Source organism: Melanaphis sacchari, unplaced genomic scaffold (assembly GCF_002803265.2).
Source record: "Melanaphis sacchari strain LSU unplaced genomic scaffold, SCAv2.0 Contig23_pilon_pilon, whole genome shotgun sequence".
Lineage (NCBI taxonomy): Eukaryota > Metazoa > Arthropoda > Insecta > Hemiptera > Aphididae > Melanaphis > Melanaphis sacchari.
Window position 1 is genome coordinate 1032030 of NW_020271114.1, and position 20563 is coordinate 1052592.

The window sequence follows — 20563 nt, forward strand, 5'->3', positions numbered from 1 at the left end:
ATATATTTGTTCAATTCAGAATATTGATACTCTGCAGTGTTATAAATAGTCAATAATTTCTAGCAAAAATTAAATTTGTTCAAAAAATATTATTATTGAACACTGCTGTATTACATGCGTGTAATATATTAAGAAAAAATTAGAAAAAAAACTATCGAGGACACAAAAAAATAAAGGAAAATAACTAAGCGAAATTTATGTAATAGAAAAATTTTGTAAACAGTGTGATGTCAATAAAAGAATAAATGTTACGTATATGATGAATACATTATATACGAATAGCGAAAATTTGAAATACGTGCCGTTTATGGATAAATTTTAGTTAAGACATTATAATATTATATTGTCTGAAATAAGATACGTATTTTTGAAGCTCATTAAAAAATTAAAGTTTTATGATAGAACAAATGGAGAAAAAAATTGTTTTAACGTATTTTGTTACAATATTGTTACGCTACTGGATAAGACGTTTCGATTTCAAATCCATCACCAAGAAAACCATGAGGTATTATTTTGACCTGACGATGATGACGACGACGGAGAAAACAGGTTGGTCAATGGTGAAAAAGATTTAGGAGACTTTAGTCCTTCGCCACTACCTTCGCCCTCCAATTCAGTTGATTTTTCACCGACCTCGGCGTCCGATACACAAGCGTTTACTTTAGTGTTAGTCTTGCGTTGCATTTCGCATTCGTAAGTGCGAACGTCAGCGATCGTCATCGATATCCAATCGTCGATCCACGCAAAGGCTTGACGGTGACCGAGCAACAAAATCTCACGTATCGTCTACGAATAATATAAAAATTCTGTACTTAGAATATTTAATTTACATTTTTAATACTACAAGAAATACTTGTCTAAAATGTTTTATTAATTTATTATAATCGTAATTAACATAAAAAGTTTATAATTTTTTTTATTTTGAACCAAATCTTAAATATTTTATAAATGATTAGACTACAACTTCACAAGGCTCTTTTTCTTACTCATATCCTGATAATATTATAAATTTATAGCTTTATATTTTTCTTCCCACAAGTCCTTACAAACCTAAAAAACCAACTAATTTCTTAGTATACAATGACTAGTAACAATTAATTTTGGTTTTAAATATTTGAAATTTTTAAAACTTAAACTTTTAAAAAACATTTTAATCAAAATTTTAAGCAGTTTTAGCAAAAAAATGAAACTTACCAAAAAAACCTTCCGCAAATTTTTAATTACTATAAAGAGATGAACTTTACGAAATCACTTGACCTTACGACTTCTGTAATATTTTACTCCAGTGTATCAAACGACTTATTTAGAATACATTACATTTATGAATGATATTATACATGAGATTTAATATTACTGAAATAAGTTTATATAAATAGTAAAATAAATTTGATTGTAATTTCAATATTAAATTAATAAGAATAATACAATATATTATTATAGATAGTTAGTAGGTACCTACTAATAACTTAATTCTTTAGTTATACATAAATAAGAACAACGTAACGGATTCACCGGGATTTGTATATTACTTTCGTTCGTTTAATTTAACTTTATTCGAATTAAGACGGAGTAAATTCAATCATTCATCACTTACGAAGTGACCATTTGGGATTTTAACTAACGAAGATTTTCTGTAGACTATCCTAGAGATTTAACACACTAATACCAATGCCATAAATAGCCGATGGTAGATATTAACTAATTTAATACTTATACTTAATATTATACACCTTCATTAAATTATTATAGTGTATTAAGAAAACACTAAACCCACTTTTGTTGTCTTAGTTAACAAATTCATAACATGGCAAATTTACGCTCAGCAGTTCACGTTTAGCTTCGTTAATTTAAAAATTAGAGTGAATCAACCTATTATATTAAACTTCATGGTAAAAACATAATTGAAGTCAGTATGTTGATTTTATACAATAATTCAATTTTTTAGCGAATTTTACGTATATAAAAAAGTGCAGCTTAAAAATGCTTATAACTCAAAAAAAAAAAGTTAACTGTCGTAAAAAAAAAATAAACAAACATAGATAATATTCTTAAAGTTAAGTTTCGTGATAGGTAGATTCACTCTTTTTAAGCTAAAAAAGCTAAACGTGAACTGTTGAACGTAAATTTGCTATGTCATGCACTTAAAAGACGAAGACAACAAATAAGAATGTATAACGTCCTCTTAACAATAATTATAAATTACTAATATATATATATAGTTATTAATAAAAATTATATTGTAAGTCGCATGGTATTTTATAATAATATTATCACAGTTTAAATTTACTTTTTGAATATACTCTTCGGCCTTGGACTGAATGCCCCATACTTCGAACGACGCCTCGACCACTTTGTACGAGCACATAATTGGTGAAGTTGTATTTTTCCAATTTTCCGGCAGGGGACCTCTCATGGTCTTTTTCGACTGGAAAAACTTCAGATCCTATAAACACATACACAACCATCTCATCACGTGTACGTTGTATCCATATGTTTATTATAATTCCACATTTGTAATATTTACACATTATAATATAATGTATAAAAAATAAATATTATATTTTCTCATTTTGCAAAATTATTATTATATAAGTACCTCTTCCTCTTTGTAGTGTTTAGGGCTGACTTCGTCGTACGCGATGTCCACAAAATCCACAATCCTTTCCACAAGCTTTTCGCCGGTCAACCCGAGACACTGAATTTCAGAGAACAAAAAATTTTTAATTGTAATACATGCAATGTGTTTATGTTTGCAAGAATAAATATAATATTATAACAACGAATGATTACGTTTTCTGTCGTTCCAGAGTTATCTTCGAATTTCGTGTGGATAGTTACGCTCAACTTCGGAATAAAAGAGCACTAACGAAAAAAAACAAATGATAAATATTTAACGATTCCAAAATAATGATTTTTTATCATATTTATGTATAATATATTAGAACCATCACAAATACTTACGGTATATTCTAAAATTCCGATTTCGGCACACAGACATGAAACCAACCAAAATAAACATATTATATTATATATTATTATACTCAGCTAAAAATATTAAACTTAGTATCGACTATTATTTAACTAAAATACCGCATTGCTGTTACTTTTAAAACCTACGTGTACATGCATACGTTATGTGTCGTGTTACCTATGGGCTATAAGTACGCACGTTACAATGCATATGTATGTTTATTAAATATTTCGTCATATTTTACCCAGTCTAATATATAATACAGCGAATTAATGTACATGTTTCGTTACCTATTATATACCTACTCACTTATGTCTCACATGTATGGTAATCTCACCATACGCTTTTCAAACTTTCTACAATGTATGTTATTTACCGATAGAACCTAGTGTGCGTATATCATAATTTGATAGCAAATAGGCTATACATACGCCAAAATCTATTAATCTAAAATCTTATAAGATTATTTTTTATCAACATACACCAATATATCTTAATAATTGGCATCACTTACTGATTATTTATTTTTTCAGGTCATATTTGAGACAACTTTACATCATATTACAATACACATCAATCAGTAACTATTTAATATTTCACAACACTAAATTAAAGTTCAAAGCTATTAATATTCATAAAAAAGTTATCAAGTTATTAATGTCTACTCCATACTAGATTTACACGCCTCGAGTTTCTGTTTTAATAAAAAAAAATAATATTAATAATGTCAAGAGTAATAACATTAAAATCACTGCACACCGTCGCTTACTTAATTAATCGATATATACAAAATTTAATAACTGTATAGTATATTTACTATAATATAGACACGTATTTATTTATGTTTATTAACGTTTTTCACGCTCAAATCGCTGACTAAGAAAAAAGTGGTACGACACATCGATTTATATGAAAACAGTGTTGATAGTTATTTGTTGTCATTTAATACACGTTATTAATTAACACATTGTTTTTCATTGTAAAATAATTAAAGTGGTGAAATAATAACAAAATTAGGGTTAACACGGTTTTAATGATCAAATGTATTGCCATGTGTTTTAGGTGTATACTGTATATACTATATAAGTAATAAAATATGGTAACAATAATACGCTAAAAATAATTTAAAAAATCCCAGATTTTAAAGATAGAAAAAAAAATTTAATAAAAACTTCATTGGACCATCACAGTGAGTACTGAATATACTACGCGTGCATTACACTATAGTGACCTCATCCATTTTACTCTGTATATATTATATTATAAATATACTAAGCAATATTACCTGTGATCGTGAAAGGATAATAGTTCCACGATTTTTCAATGATGTAAAACAGTTTTGGAATGATCGCTTGAACCCAATATGGTAAACGACTGAAAATAAAATTTAGCAATTTTAATTTTCCCTGATCAATAAACACGTAATCAAATTAAAATATATTTTAAATTATATGATTTATTATTCATAAAGACTTCAATATTACAGTGTTAATAATTTTAAATATATTGATTTGAAAGTAACCTATTAATATATATTATGATGTAAAAAATTATTAACTAAATACACTAAATAAATGGTACACCCTTGTATAAATAGGTACTATTAGATAAAAGAATGAACTTTAAAAAAATATTTTCCAAAGTAATAATACGAATTAATTATTATTATTATTATTATTAAATGTATAAAATATTTACTAAAATACTGCGGATATATGACCTGTGATCAAATCAAAATGTAAGTTGTTTGTATAGCCAACAGAGCCTCAGTAATACATAAAATGCGTGTGTAATGTAATGGATGAAAATAAAATTACTTTGACAAATGTATCCTTTTTTCGGTAAATTGCCCTTTTCCGTGAACGGGATCTTCGCAAGGAGCATTGATAATGGTCTCTACGCCTTCTCCGTTTTCCGTCTGTTCGAAGCTGTGCCTCGCAATCATGTAAAGTTGACCAACGTGGTACTAAAATAAAACATTTGACATAACCCATTAATTTAAAACTATTTAACATATTTCTAAATTCTAATATATTATCGTTTAATTTTAATTCATAAATATAGATCAAATCGAACATGGATAACAATATAGATATTTGGTATTTGTTACTTATTACAATTTATTACAGTTACGATTAACGAGTAACTACAGATCAATTCCTATAGGAAAAATCGAGTTCCTGAGCGTGATTCGTTTTTATTCTTTGTACTTGTTCACAGTTCTGCAAGATTGATTAGCCTCCTATTGTACAATAAATTTATACCCTTTCGTACCGTCATATCATAAAAGTATAAATTTTGATTTTTTTTTTTTCTGTAGACCTACAAAATTGTATGAACAGTTTGACCCAAAAATATCAGATCGTTAAACATTTTGTTTACAAACTCCATGAATAATCAATAATCATAGACATAAAAAAAAAAAAAAAAAAAAAACAGTAGATAAAACCAATATGGTAATATGCAGTATCTTATATTAAGCATTTCTACTATGGATAGGTACTTAAACCTTATTATCGTAACCGCTGCTTTGTTGAATTCTGTTATAATTGTATCTTGTTTTCTAACGACAAAATGTGCGATTGATTTATCGCACAAGTGAAATATGTAGTATTTTCAAAATGTTTTATCGATCCCTTTTAGATGTAATAAGCATAAGCCATATTATTTTTTTATTGACATACAACATAATATATCAATTTAAAAAAATTAAGTCAACTTTACCACCGAAATCAATTATGTCAGATTTTGAAATAGCATCAATTAATGCATTTAAAGAAATATTTCCAAATTTAAAACAAAAAGAATGCCATTTCCATTTTTCCCAATGTATTTAGCGTAAAATACAACAAATTCAATATATGGCCCAAAAATATATATCAAATTCGACATTTTCATTACAGATACGATATGCATTAACATATATACCAGAAAGTCATGTGATAGATGCGTTTGAAGAATTAATAGATTCACAATACCACATAGATAGCGAAAACATTTTACAACCACTTATTGACTACTTTAAAGGCAATTAGTTAGGCCGCCTAATGGGTCGAAGAAAATATCGTAGATTACCAAAATATTCAATTAGTGTATGGAATTATTACGAACCGGCAAGTACCCTATTGCCAAGGACTAATAATGCAGTAAAGAGTTAGCATAGAGGTTTCAGTTCATTACCTATTTGATTAGTTTTTTTTAAATATATTATTAAATTTATATTCTAATTAAATATAATTTATTATGTAATGTTAACTATTTAAGGAGCATAATATCATTCAACATTATGGACATTTATCGATGTATTGAAAGATCAGCAACATTTATTGGACATTAAGCAGAAACAGTTCATTGCTGGCGCAAAAAAACATCAAAAAAAAAATATATATATATAAATTGTTCAGTAAAAATACGTAACCTAACCTTATCTTACAATACTAACAACAATATTAACTAATTAGAATGTGTCACTTATACTTATAACTTAACCCTACAAATGTAACTATATGATTTTTGTTAATATCTTTTTATACTAAATGTTTATACGTATACTTATTATATAATATTTTTTCGCTATTTCTTATTTCGTAAATATATAAACTTTGCTTTTATTTTTTTTGCTTTTTTCGATATTATAGCCTAGAAACTTTCGATTTAATGTAAAAATGTCTTTTTCCTTTTTACCTTCCTAGCTATTTTTAATTCCTGGAAATTTTTTAATTTTGATCTTTTTTAAGTACCTACTAACTTAATCCAATTTTCTATAAGAAACTTCTATCAAAGTTGAAAATCGAAATATTTTTTCGATTATTTATCATGTATATACTATACATGAACATAAATTAAAAAACTTATCTTTGTAAAATCAATACATTTACTCAAAATCTAAAACACATAAAATATAAACTCTCAACATATAAATATAAATACGTAACTAACAATTTCCAATGATTTTACACATGTTTTGAAACAAACACTATTTCAAAAATTAATTTTTAATTTATTAATTTACAAATAGATACAAGTAATTATTTATTTTTATGTTTAAGTACCACTGTTTAAAACTTATTAAAATACTTATTATATTTAATATATAATATGACCAATGAGGTTATAGAGTATGAATACAAATTGAGTGTGTAAGCCCCACTCTTATGAATACACGTTCATTAGTCATAAAATATAACTTATAAAGATTAATGAAATGCATACGTATATTTTCTTATAAAGTTTTAACTTCATACGTATTTATCGTTTTAAAAATGTAATAAATTATTAAATTTTTATTCTTTAATTATTTAATTGAAGCGAATTTAAAAGGAAAATGTCTAAAACACTACCTACCTACATTCCGAGGGAAACTAAAGAAACGTCTTTATTTTCGTATTGGCTGTAATATGAGTGTAATGATATGCTCACACATCATAATTTATTGTAAATTTTATTATTTCATTAAATAAATAACGGTAAAGTTTTCACACACAGATACCAATAATTCCTATTAATCACTGATGAAAGAAACGATTTACATTATTTGGTCACATAGAAACTCACACGTTATTGTGACAATATGGCGCAAAGCATACGATCTATTTTCGTGTGCCGCCAGAGACAAGGGATGGTCCAATGAGGCTCTCCGTCGTCAGGGAGAAAGCCGATTTCTCTAAGGATGCGGAGGCCTTTGTTGGAGCCGCCTGCGACCCTGGCTGTCTTGAACACGTCATCTTCTCTCACGAGCGCATGAGCACCGACAAAATTACAAGTGCAGGCGCACCAGACAAGCGATCAGGAGCTCTACTCAAAAATCACCACACACCTCACACCACAAGATTCTACGAGCGACAACTGAACTTCCTTTTTTTATAAGTTAAATCAGAGTTGTTTTTCTTATTTGAACTTAAGTTTTTCTTAAGTCGTATCGTAACTTGTGTCACCTTGCATATTTCTCCGAGGAACGTACTACAGGTATTCACTGCGGCGAACCAGGTAAGATTCATGTCTAAAATACTTATTGTTAGTATAGATTCTTTTACTACCTATATAATTTGCGTAACGGTGTATTTGATAATATTCTCTAATCACGACCTCGAGAACCCTCCGAAGAACCCTCCAAAGAAGAGGAGAAAGGTAATAACACAAGAACAAGTATATTTAATAATTATTAATACCGGACTTACATACAAGGTTTGTGTCCCTTGTGTCAGTCCGGCCGCATCTCCCATTACTTTTAACCTTATTTTTCACTACTTTATATTTAATTTTAATTTCTTTATTTTTGTGTTATTACAAGAGTAATGGCTTTTTCATTTTCGTTGACAATGTAATTTGAGAAATTAGAAAACATACAATATAGATTATGTTAGGTACCTATGTGCACGAATACGATATTGTGTAGAACATTTTTTTCTTCAAGACAGTGAAATAATCAAAAATATAATTCTTAATAATGAATTATTCTAGAATAATTAAAATTAAATTATATCCTTTTATCATACAGTGTTAATTTTTTTAAACTTTGCTAAGAGTTACAGTTGTTCATTAACTTACAAAATCTATAACGCTAATAAATATTAAAATAATTATTTTATGTTTATATTATCAAGTTGGAAATTAAATCATTCTGTTTGACTTGCTATTTGTTACAAAAATATATATATACCTAACACCAAAAAATCTACTTAATAAAAAACCAAATTATACATATTTATTAATGATTGCCAACAAACCAGTAAATACTTAACAATAAATTTAAATAAATAATTAATAATTGTACAGAAAACGTAGGTAAATAAGTACATAATATAAAAGTCCCGCATAAAACAATCAATTTAATATCATAGCCTACATAAGAAACAAATTTCAAAAATAATTGGACACAATACACAACTATAGTGCATAGGTATTCTGTACAAAATACAAATTATAAACACCTATAATAACAATGATTGTAGATTGAATGTTCGTTATACCGTTAGACTTTAATTACTAGTATAATATAAGTCATCTTAACTTTAATTTTTATAATTAATTGCCCATATTTTAGTCAAAAACGTTACACAGCTCCGTGATCTATTTCATAACAATTATTAATATATTATAAAAACTTCAAATTTTTATGACTTCATGAGTAATTACAATACCTTCTTCCCTTTAGTAAATAATTTGCTATTTAAACCATAAAAAGGATAGGTATAGAAATAACACAACACTACAAATCAAACTTGATTTACAAAATATAAAAATATATACCTAGATTGTATCTTTTAGTTACCTTAATAAATTACGGAAATAGGAAATAAACTACTAGGTACTGCTGCTGCTATCCCAACTAAAGTAGGAATTTTATTTTATTCGGCATAGACGTGTTTATTTAAACGTGTTCAGAATTATTATGTCATAATACGATAATCATAACCAAAACTGAGAATATTATTTTTTATTAGCACCTTATAGTTGTAACATTATTACCAAATTATAATATTTATAATATAAACTTTAATACATAACGCATGAATGTTTATCTTATCTATTGTAAACAACCAGATTTAAAATAAACGACAAAAATTATTATTTTTTTCTTATTTAGTCTACAGTTTTGGCTCTTTCATTATTATTTAAGCTGATGTTTCACTTTTTAGCTAATTACTTTCAAAATATATAGTTATTTGTTTCTATAACCATTGTTAATGCATACAGTAAAAAAAAAAACGATTAGAGTATCATGTCTACTATTGTTTTACATATTAAACAATAGTTAATAGTACGATTACATCAATTGTAAGATAACGTGAATTTACGTTCGTTATTTCAATAAATATGTAAACTACAATAATTTCATCATATCATTATTATTGTCTATACAAATCGGTATTTAGATATTCATAAGAGCAATGCCGTATACAGACAAACGTCATACAATAATATTGTACTTTTTATTAAGTATTGAATTTTTATAAAATTAATTATGAATGAACATTTTTAACTCTATAGGTGATAAATAATTTGTACTCAAGTTAAAATTAACATATTAACGTCACCGATTGCCTACATAAAAATCGATTTATAAATTACACGTTTAAGCTGCTATTTTAAACTTAGGAAATGTCATGACTCATTAGTAATTTGTTAACAATTTAGTATGGCTATATCAAACATTTTCGAAATATTTATTTTTCATTTGTTCATTTGGTATGGAAATAACACCAAAAAAAAAAAGAGTAAACTACATAATATTTAAAAATAATTTATTCGTGATTTTAATCGTTTCAAAAATATATATATATATATTGTAAAGATAGTTCCTAAATAATTTCTTAAATAATGAAAAACTATAACTACAGGTACAACAAATTCACGGTATTTACTTCAGTTTTTAAGGGAGAACATACTAACATTTATTAGAAAATATGCAATATGTCTTGCATAGTTACATAATATTATAAAATATCTAGAATGCACTACAGGGGAAAAACGTTATAAGTCAATTTCTTTTCTAAATGTCGCCTTTTCAGTCTTAAAATATTATTCTCCTAATTTAAGTGAATGTGTTATAAAATAAAATATGATATTAACAATAAAAATATTACAGTTAAATACGACAAAACTTTATATAGATTGTACAATCTATGCTCGAGATAATTTTAAACATTCAAAATTTTGTAACTAAAAATTGACTTATAAATACATTATTCCTCTGTGGTCTTACATGTTGAATTTTACTTTCATAAAATTAATAATAAGCGTAGTGTTAAACAAAACAAAAAAATAATTAAGAATAAAAAAAATTCAATATTTAGGCAATCTACGAGTACATTACACAATTATGATTGAGAAAAAAAATGTATTGTTTTAAAAAAAATATTATTATTTATTCACACAGCTCGGAGTGTTTTGTCTTACCTCTAGGATTCAGTTTTTCAGATTTCACTAATAGTGCACCTACAGTTACATATTACCTACGACCAAATATATATATTTTATAAACGTATACAGAACCTACACTCATCAAACAAGAACAAACCTAAAATACTTTGATGATATATTGCAGTTCACTGCAGTCGGTAGTGTGTAGAAAACTAAAATAATATGCGTGCAGTTTTATGTTTAATTCAGTTATTAAAAAATTCGTTAATCACTTCTCATGAGTTACACTACATAATGATTATTCTGTGCATATAAGTTTAAATCCTAACGATATCACACGATAAAAAAAAGTCTAAAAGCTCTAAAAAGTTACAATCTTGTAAGCATAGAAATAGCAAGTAAACTTTCATCTATTCAAAATTTCATTAATGACAATAATAAATTAATAATAATTTCACAAGACAAATATATTTGTTATTGCGCTAAAAGTAACAAAATAAAAAAGAAATAAACACTTTTAAACATTATGCAGGTACTCATGACATAATATAGTAATATAACTAATTAGAAGTATATTAACGTAACACTCGAACAACGGTAAATCTAAAATAATTTATACCAATTTGTTTGAAATCTAAATTTAAAAAAATTGTTTTGAAATTAATTTAGAAATGTAATTTAAAAGGTTTGTTAGAGCATCATAAGACACGCGAACAAAACACTGAAACAACAAAAGTTGGTTCAAATGGAGTCGAGTTTAGTCAGCATTTATAGGAATTTTTAGCTTCGAGATACTAAAATAGTTATGTCAAGCGTTGTGATTTGTTTTTCGGTGGTTCTCAATGACCTACCAGTGATTTAGCGAAATTCTTGTTGGTAAACATGGGTAACAATCCAATAATTTAAAATACCCCTAACCTTGGACGACCGTTGTCCTAATAATTATCAAAGTGTAATCAATAGTGACTTAATATATAAAATAGAAAACGTTGCACGCATATGAAAAACGCCTAAACATTATAAAAAACCTATCGCAAAAAGTAGCATCAAATTTATTAACAGATAAAACATTATTTATTTTTATGAAGTCATTGCAAGATAAATAATTTTTCATCAATACTGACAGTTTAATAACGACTTTCGGAAAGAAAAAAACTACCATTATTAAGACAATATAATATTGTTTATTATTTAATGTTAACAATATGTTGAAAATATCAAGTAAAATGTAATTAGAAATCACAAAAGATTTACATAATAAAAATATTTACGAACCGATATCAAATTAATAAAAATTTCAGATAATTACCGTTATTAATTTTATATCAAAAAAATTAAAATTAAACGAGTTGGGAACAAGGATAATGGCAAAAACATAAACTTAACTCAAAATTATTCAATTCTGTTATTAATTAAGTAAATACCGCTTATTCTGTGTATTTAAATTAACATAAATTCATTATATTAAATTTCAAAAATACTTACAAATAAAAATAGGCCAATATATGGGAGAAATAAGAACTAATATTTGTAAATACTAACATTTTGGCCATACCTAAATATCGATTATTATAATGTATGCCTTAGAAGGGTTGTGGTTTATTTTTGTCAATGAATTATACACTTTAAACCCATTGAAAGTAGGTATTAGGTCATAAATTATGAAAATGTTCATAAACAGAGCCAAAATACTTATAAATATAAACAAAGAATAAAAACTTACCCATAATTAAATCTTTAATTTACCAGAAATAACAAATTGGGCTATTGAATTTAAAAAAAAAACATCAATCATTTCATATAAACCAAAATAATTCATGAAAATTAACATTTTTACCAAACTATGTTCTTATATATTATACAAATTGTATTTACATAATAAAATTACAACTACCCATATTTTTCTGTGATTAGAAAAAACATTTTATGAAAAATATAGTGTACAGTATTGATAGGCTAGGGATAGACTAATTGAAATAATCAGGCTTACGCAGAAAAAATAAAAAATTTACTATAAATAAAACAAATTAGCCATGAATTATTGAATTCATTAGAATAAAAATAATTATTCAGTCAAGAACACTGGAAGCGTCCTCCACACTGTTCATATCAACATCTAGACTCTCAATTCCTTCTTCCTGAATCAGATTTTCCAAATCGTCCTTAGAATAATCAGTTGATTCTTCCATGTCGTTAGTACTTTTGTTGGACGAATCGATGATGCCTGCTTCCACAGCTAATTGAGTAAGTGCAGATTCTGTACTAGCTGGTAAATCAGTAGATAATTTAACTGAGGACGGTACTTTTGAATTAATTGCAGTAGATCTAGGTGTATTTGGTGTATTCACAATATTTGTGTTCTTTAGCTGGACAACATTACCACCAGAATTTGAAGTTAAGATAGCCATATTATTTTGACCACTAACCATTTGAAGGGTTACAGGCTTACCACCTATTGTCATACCAGTCAAATTTGATTTACCTAGGGTGACCATTTTACGATTACCAGCTCCAGCCATAGTAATTGTAATTGGTTTACTTCCAGTTGGTGTATTGCCACCTGATGATACCATTACCATTTGAACAGGCGCATTACTTACACTGGTGCGATTGGTCATATTAGCCTGGGAGGCTGAAAATGTCTGAATGCCCCTCAGATTCGAACCAGTTGTTACAATAATAATTTGTGGGGAAGCTGATCGATTTGAGTTACCTTTTTGAATAACAATAGTTGGTTTATTAGCAGCAACTGGTAGTCTTGCACCAACTGTTTTTAATGGTACAGTTTTCATAGTTTGGTTTGATTTAATAGGACTACTCTGTTGATTTATTGGAGGATTAATAAACTTTAAAACAGATGGTTGCATATTTTTATTTGGTGTAGTTGTTCCAATCATCTTTCCTGGAATACCTTGTATGAGATTACCTTGACTGGTCTTGACCAAGGTAACAAAATTTGATTGTGAACCACCAGGCTTTTGAAAAATTACTTGTTTTCCAAAAACATTAGATCCAGTTTTAAGAACTGTACCAGCAACTGAAGTCTGTAAAGCAGGTCCGGTTATACGAACTGCTTGTTGTTGTGGCACTGTAGTGTTTACAGGTGACATGACATTTTTTATTGATCTTTGTGTTTGAACAATTTTAAATGGTGCACTTGAAGTCTTAATCACAGGTTTTGGAAGTTCTGATTGTTTAGAAACTACTACAGTGGTTTTGATCTTTTGAGTAGCTGATGCAGCAGCAGCAAGAGTATGCATGGCAGCATCTGACATGTCCATAGAAGGAGAGCTAACAAATGCAGGTGTCTTTGGTGTTACAGGACTTACTGCCTTAAAATTTTGTGGTAACGATGGTGTAACATTAGTACTTTGAACAGTTTTTATTTTCATGTTTCCAGATGCTTGAGCAATAACAGGAGTAAACTGTTGATCTTTTACTAAAGAAGAGGAATTAACAGTAGAACCTTGGGGTATTATTTGTATAATTTGATTAGGTTTGGCAGGACTACCAGCTTTAGTACTAGTAGTAGGTAAAATTTGACAATCATCATTATCTGTATTTTTCTTAGCCAATTCCGGTGTCAAGAATGGTAGCAATGAATAATCAATCATTGTTGGTGGAGTTGGGGCTGCAGTATCAGCTGGCTGATCATACTTTTGAATTTGTAAAATATAAGCATCCGCAGTTGGTACACTATTCCATACAATTTCTAAAGCATTAGTAGACGCACGAACCAACTGATTTTTAGCACATTTTTGTGGTTTGTCCACTTCTAAATACCATAAATCTTTACAACAAACCTGATTATTCCATGCTTTTCTATATCCGTCTCGCCCAGACCACACATACATTCTTGTTTGAATATTTGCAGCACAATGACCTGCTCTAGCTCTAGGCATATTATCTTCATTCATATCCATGTTCAATTCTTCCCATGTCATTGTTTCTAAATTTAAACAAGCTAATTGATTTGTACATTTCCATTCTTTTTCATGTATAGGTAACTTGACTTCTTCAACAAACGGAACCCAACCACCAAAAACAAACATTCTATTTTTTATGGTTACAGCAGTGTGTAAAGACCTCGGTAAAGGCTTAGGACCCAAAACAATAGGTCTATTCCATGACATAGTATCTATGTCTAATGTCCAAAGATCTCCTAGTCGACAACCACTCATACCACCATAAATGATAAGTTTACATTTTCCTCTTGAGTCAGTATAAGCTACAGCTGTGTGGGATTCTCGAGGTGGTGGAAAATCACCAACTGTTTCTGGAATATCCCAGGCTAAAGCATCAGGTGAAGATATATCTAATGTATATAAATCATTTAAATAACGTGGTATATTATTTTTTGGGTCATTGCTATCATTAGCTAACCCTCCAAATAGGTAAACTTTATTACCTATTAATGTGAAACTATGACCAAGTCGTGGGCAAGGTGACATGTGATAAAGAGGAGGTCTAGGTTGAAGCTTACTCCAATGCCATCGACTTGCTTGGAGTTCATATAGTTCATTTGAATATTTTCCATATTCAACCATACCACCAAAAATTAGTAATCTAGTATTATCAACAACTAAACCATATGCAGCACACCCAGGTGGTATATCACCAGAAGTCTGAGGTATAAACCATTGGTTATTAGCTGCATTGTAAACATGTAATTCATCAACAATTCCCTCATTTCCGCCACCGAAAACAATTAAAAGATCTTTAATAGCGACTGCTCTGTGTCCATGCCGAGGCCTCGGTTGAGGTCCAATGGGATCAAGAATTTTCTTCCATTTTAATACTGGAGTTGAAGGCACAACTTCTAGCTTTGCCTCCATTTTATCTGTACGTTCTGTGTTCAACAACATTATGTTCTTTTTTTATTCTGCAATAAAAAAAAAATACCAAAAATATTAAAAACTAGCTAAAAATAGTGTTAACAATGTACAATATTCATATTTTTACTAGTTAATAAATCAAACTGAACTGGAAACTTTGGGGAGACTAGATTTATTTTCTAAATAGTCAATATAAGTGTAATATATTATATATAAAGCTCAAGTAATCTAAATCAAAGTTTGTTTTTACATACTTACCTTTAGTTGTAGAAATAATGCAATAAATAGTTGAAAAATCATGAAAACCACTTTTTAATTTGTCTTAAGAAAATCAAAAAAATATCCCAAAGTTTCCATTCAATCAAAATTTAAAAAAAGGGTACCACATTATTAAAGAACAAAATAAAAATGTTAACATCATTGATAACAACATAAATGAACAAATTTGTACACATAATAAAAAATGTTAATATAGTAATAGGATTAAATTATAATAAGGAATATTTTTCCATCGAGTTGACTTGTTCTTAACTAAAATGTGTACATAACCATAGAAACAGAAGAAAATATATTAATAAAAATATAAAAATACTTATGCTACAATATTAAATATCTAGGTACCTAAGTATATACAACAATAATGAAATCTGTAATACAAAATAAAACATTTGTAATAATTTAATTATTTTATATGTGTATGTATCTGAAACATGCAGTTAATATAAATTATTTACCTTAAAAAAATAAATATAGGTAGATAAAGACAAAAATTTTAAAAATATATATAATCAAAATAAGGATCAGGAGTATATCAATATACTTTTAACATAAAGTAATTAACTCTCCCTAAAAACACATACCTACATAATTTAAAATTACATATTGATATTTAAGTTAAAACTGCTAATTACTGGTACAAAGCTATGAATCTTATTGTTTAGTTTTAGAAAGGTTGTATAATTAAAATATAACATTGAAAGACAACAAATATATATCTAAAAATATGAAATTAAAGATATTTTTATTCAATGATAAATTACACTAAAAATCTAGTTTAAAATAATTTTTTATTTTCATTTAAATGAATTTATTTACCATAAATAATATTTAAAACATGTCTTTAATTTATAGTTTTTACATGATTATTAAAAGTGTATATTTAAGAAAATAATGAATTAAGTTTATGAATTGCCAGTATAAATGATTGTTTAATTTTATCAAACTAAGTTCTTATAATTTTCATTTATAATAAGATTAAGAAATACTAACTGAATATCAGCATTCTGCATACAATATTACCAATTTTTATTATTAATTATTCAATCCTAAATACAAATTTTTAACGTTAATAAATACACATTATAGAATATCTGATTAATCTAATTTAACGTATTGATTACAAAACGTTTAATTTAGATAAGTAACAGACTAGTTTTTTTTTATTATTATTATTAATAAAATTGAAAGTTCTTTCAATACCAAAACAATCAACATTGGGTTGATGTGTCAACAAAATAGCTAATAAACAATTAAGATAAATACTAAAAATAACCACAATGCATTTATGTCTATTTAGATAAACTCAATTTATTTACTATATAAATGATGACATCATATGGAAAACTGTTCTATACGTTTAAATCCAGTTATCATATCTTGTATGAATTGTATGTATGGATTCAAAAAAATACATCTTGAACAAATTGAATATCTAATTATTAATGTATCAACAATTACCTTTAGTATTTTATAATGAAAATTTCTTTTTGTGTACCTACCTAAACAATGTTGACTCACAAATCAATTTGAGTCAATAATAAAAAAAAAATATATTTATAAGGTATTAAAATTACTTGACTAAAATAAATGTATTAACATATAAACATCTAGTAAAAATCTTTAAATTTAAAAAGATATCTAGCTATCTAAAAAACATCCATAAAATTCAAAATAGATAAAAGAATAAATAATTTTAAAAACCTACCTATATTAATTAATTTTAAATTATATTAGTATCATAGAATAATTATTATAATATTTATTACTATTAATGTATATTTTTGTAATTAGTTCTATTTCATTATTATTATTATTTTTTTTTTTTTTATTATTCAATAGGTAGTTTCTTTATAAGTAGTAAATATCTACCAAGAACTAATTGTATACTATTTAAACTATATCTTATAATGATCTTCTAATAACTAATTAAACACCTATCCATTTTTATTTTCATAATTTTTATAGTTACTAATAATACTATACCATATTATACTTGCTTGTACAATTATAGCTTAATAGAACATCACAGTAACCAGACAGTGCACCAACTATTTTAATCTATTTTCTCTCTTAAATTGCATAAACATGAAAAGTACCTAAATATTTTATAAGAATAATAAATATCCATTCGTTTTTAACCAACATCCAACATAATATATAGATACTAAAGGCACTTATAAAATTAAATCACATTATCATAAACAATTTCAACAAACCTTTAAAGTCTACAATTATTATCCAAATGTATTTCATCAAAAATGTTTCGAGTAAAAATGGAATTGACTGATAATGTTAATTTACCAAGAGTTGGCTTAAAAAATGTCTTGAGTCCTCGCAGTTACTCATAGAGAGGGGTTTCAATTGATTGGAATGATATCATACGATACATAGATACAAACACAAAAGTTAGTAATTGAATACAAAAACTGTCTAGTGATGAATGCCGCTTCAGGGTAAATAACTGGGTAAGACACACAAAAGCAGGACAGACCATCATGTAAGAAATCACCATGCACGTTGGCAGTCGGTCAACAACAACCGCTGAAATTATAGTACGCGAGGCTTGAAGAAAGGAATAAGGGGCGGTGTTTAGAGAGGGGGACACAGGGTATTAATTGGCAACGTTCGCGGGAAAAAAATATTCGCATATAGAGTCACACATTACAACGGACACACGAAGACGATGAAAAGAGTTTGACGGGGTATTGTTGTTAAAATTAGTAAAAAATAAAAGGGCCCAGTTTCGGCGGGAGCCCCCAACGACGAGACGAAATCTCGCACCAGGCCCTCGGTGACCGTTGCGGCCAACAATAGACGTGCCGCCAAAATAATCAAATAAATGATCGCGCCACCGGTGGTGTACTCTGCTTACCTCGTCGACAGTCAACGGCATGCAAATGCGGTACTCCTTGATCAGGACCATGGCGCTGCTGGTAATAAGCGCACGGCTCCCGGGGCGCTTAAGTTCGCGGAGTACGGTACACGGAGCTCCGGCTGCGGCGGCGGCGGCTAAGGCTGTGGCGGACGTTGCACTATCGGGAGGCCGTTTCGGCGCGGCGTCGTTTGGACGGGCGAAAAGCAAACCGAACGGTGGCTGGTCGGCTTGCTGATGGACTGGCCGGAGCGAGACAAAAAAAAAAAAAAAAAAAAAACAAAAACAACAAAAACAGTGAATAATCTCGGATCAGCGAAAACGTAAATATACAAAACACGGCTGTCCGACCATATTATTTAATATTTTCGTGGTGTACGGAACGGTACGCGTACCCGCCGCGGTGTCGGTGTACGGTGTAGATGCACCGCCCAGATAGCGGCGGTGACGCCGGCGGAGCCACTCTCATGGAACGTAAAACGAAATGCTAAATCACCTCCCCGCGTTTTTCGTGATGGTATACGCCATACGAATTCGGTTACGGACGAGTGGGACAACAGTGTCCGCCGAACATAACGCCGCGGCTCTTGCTCGGGTGGCACCACCGCATCTGAGCCGGATGGGTCTGTCGCGCTTGGGACTCCAGGCTCATGGAAGAGAAATTTCCGGCGGTTGGCACGGCCGCGGCAGGATGCGCGCGCACACCAGTACATTACACCGTGTGAGTTATACGCGCACCGAACGCCCGCAGCCGCCACTACCGTCGGAGTTTGTTGTACGCGACGCGCACAGGCCGACAACCGCCCGGCGCGAAATGGCCGCACTGCTGACACCATCGCGGCGACGCCAACGACTACAGCTGCTGCTGAAGTGCTGAGGCCGCCACCGCTAAAAAAACGTATTTTTTTCATAATACCCGCGCAATACGCCGGGACGTTTTCAATAACAAATACCATTTTATACTAACAATAACTGAACAACGAAACAAATATTTATTGCAGCGAAATAATGTGTACGTAATATGTACGTTTACATTATTAGTAACGTACCGAAAACACAACATGGCGCTTGCCACTAAGTGTATTTTTACAAAATAAATAATAAATACGAAAAGTTATCGTAAGCTAACAAAAAAAATAATAATTTACTGAGTAGGGTACAGTAACACTACACTAATTTAATGCATTAGACTCTTTTTAAAAAAATAAATAAATAAGTACATCCATTGTTTTTCAAATGACTATAGTAGAAAAATGAAATATTTTTGTGAGTATGGATTAATGAAGTCAAAAATGAAGGGTCGTCGTTAACGAATTTAACCGCTTTTTTAACTGAATTTGGAGCCCCACATTTAGATCAATAATTGTACCAACGATCCCTCGATTTCATTTTATTTAGTCATATACCTAGCATGTGTTGCTCATGTGTACCTACTATTGTTCGGAAATGATTTGAGTTGGTGATGCAGAAAACCTCTCCCCCACTATTGTGATTTAGTTAAATAATAATTTATAGAATTATTAATAATTAATATTGTTTGAGTTTAATTAATTAATTTGATCCTACCTTTCGGTGATGATTGATGAATTTAACGAAGCAAATATGGACTGGATGACCCCTTCTCACTAAGTCTTTGGAGTCGACTTCCCATATTTTTTTTTAATTATATCAAAAACAGATCACAGATAGATTCTATAAAAAACCTAATTCAAAGAATAACGTGTCGTGTGTGCATAATGAATC

At 28.9% G+C, this 20563-nt stretch overlaps 1 protein-coding gene across 2 annotated transcripts; it reads right to left on the reverse strand.

The window, feature by feature from the left end:
• Positions 1-281: 281 nt before the first annotated feature.
• On the reverse strand, positions 282-19361 carry LOC112594771 (cytoplasmic phosphatidylinositol transfer protein 1). 2 transcript variants are annotated; one of them, XM_025339745.1, is made up of 8 exons: positions 18821-19361; positions 4789-4937; positions 4257-4345; positions 2962-2969; positions 2791-2862; positions 2597-2695; positions 2288-2443; positions 282-786 (listed from the first exon to the last, which is right to left on the reverse strand). In XM_025339745.1, exons 1-8 carry the CDS (start codon positions 18869-18871, stop codon positions 487-489), a joined length of 924 nt encoding a protein of 307 aa, XP_025195530.1. In that variant the 5' UTR covers positions 18872-19361; the 3' UTR covers positions 282-486. The 2 variants fall into 2 exon arrangements, with proteins under 2 accessions (XP_025195530.1, XP_025195529.1); XM_025339744.1 differs by lacking the exons at positions 282-786; positions 2288-2443; positions 2597-2695; ... (2 more) ...; positions 4257-4345; positions 4789-4937 and adding an exon at positions 12135-15716 and having other exon boundaries at positions 18821-19237.
• Positions 19362-20563: the final 1202 nt, after the last annotated feature.

Excerpts from the sequence above, each read along its gene's own strand:
- LOC112594771 (XM_025339744.1), bottom strand. The coding sequence starts at position 15,699 with ATGTTGTTGAACACAGAACGTACAGATAAAATGGAGGCAAAGCTAGAA.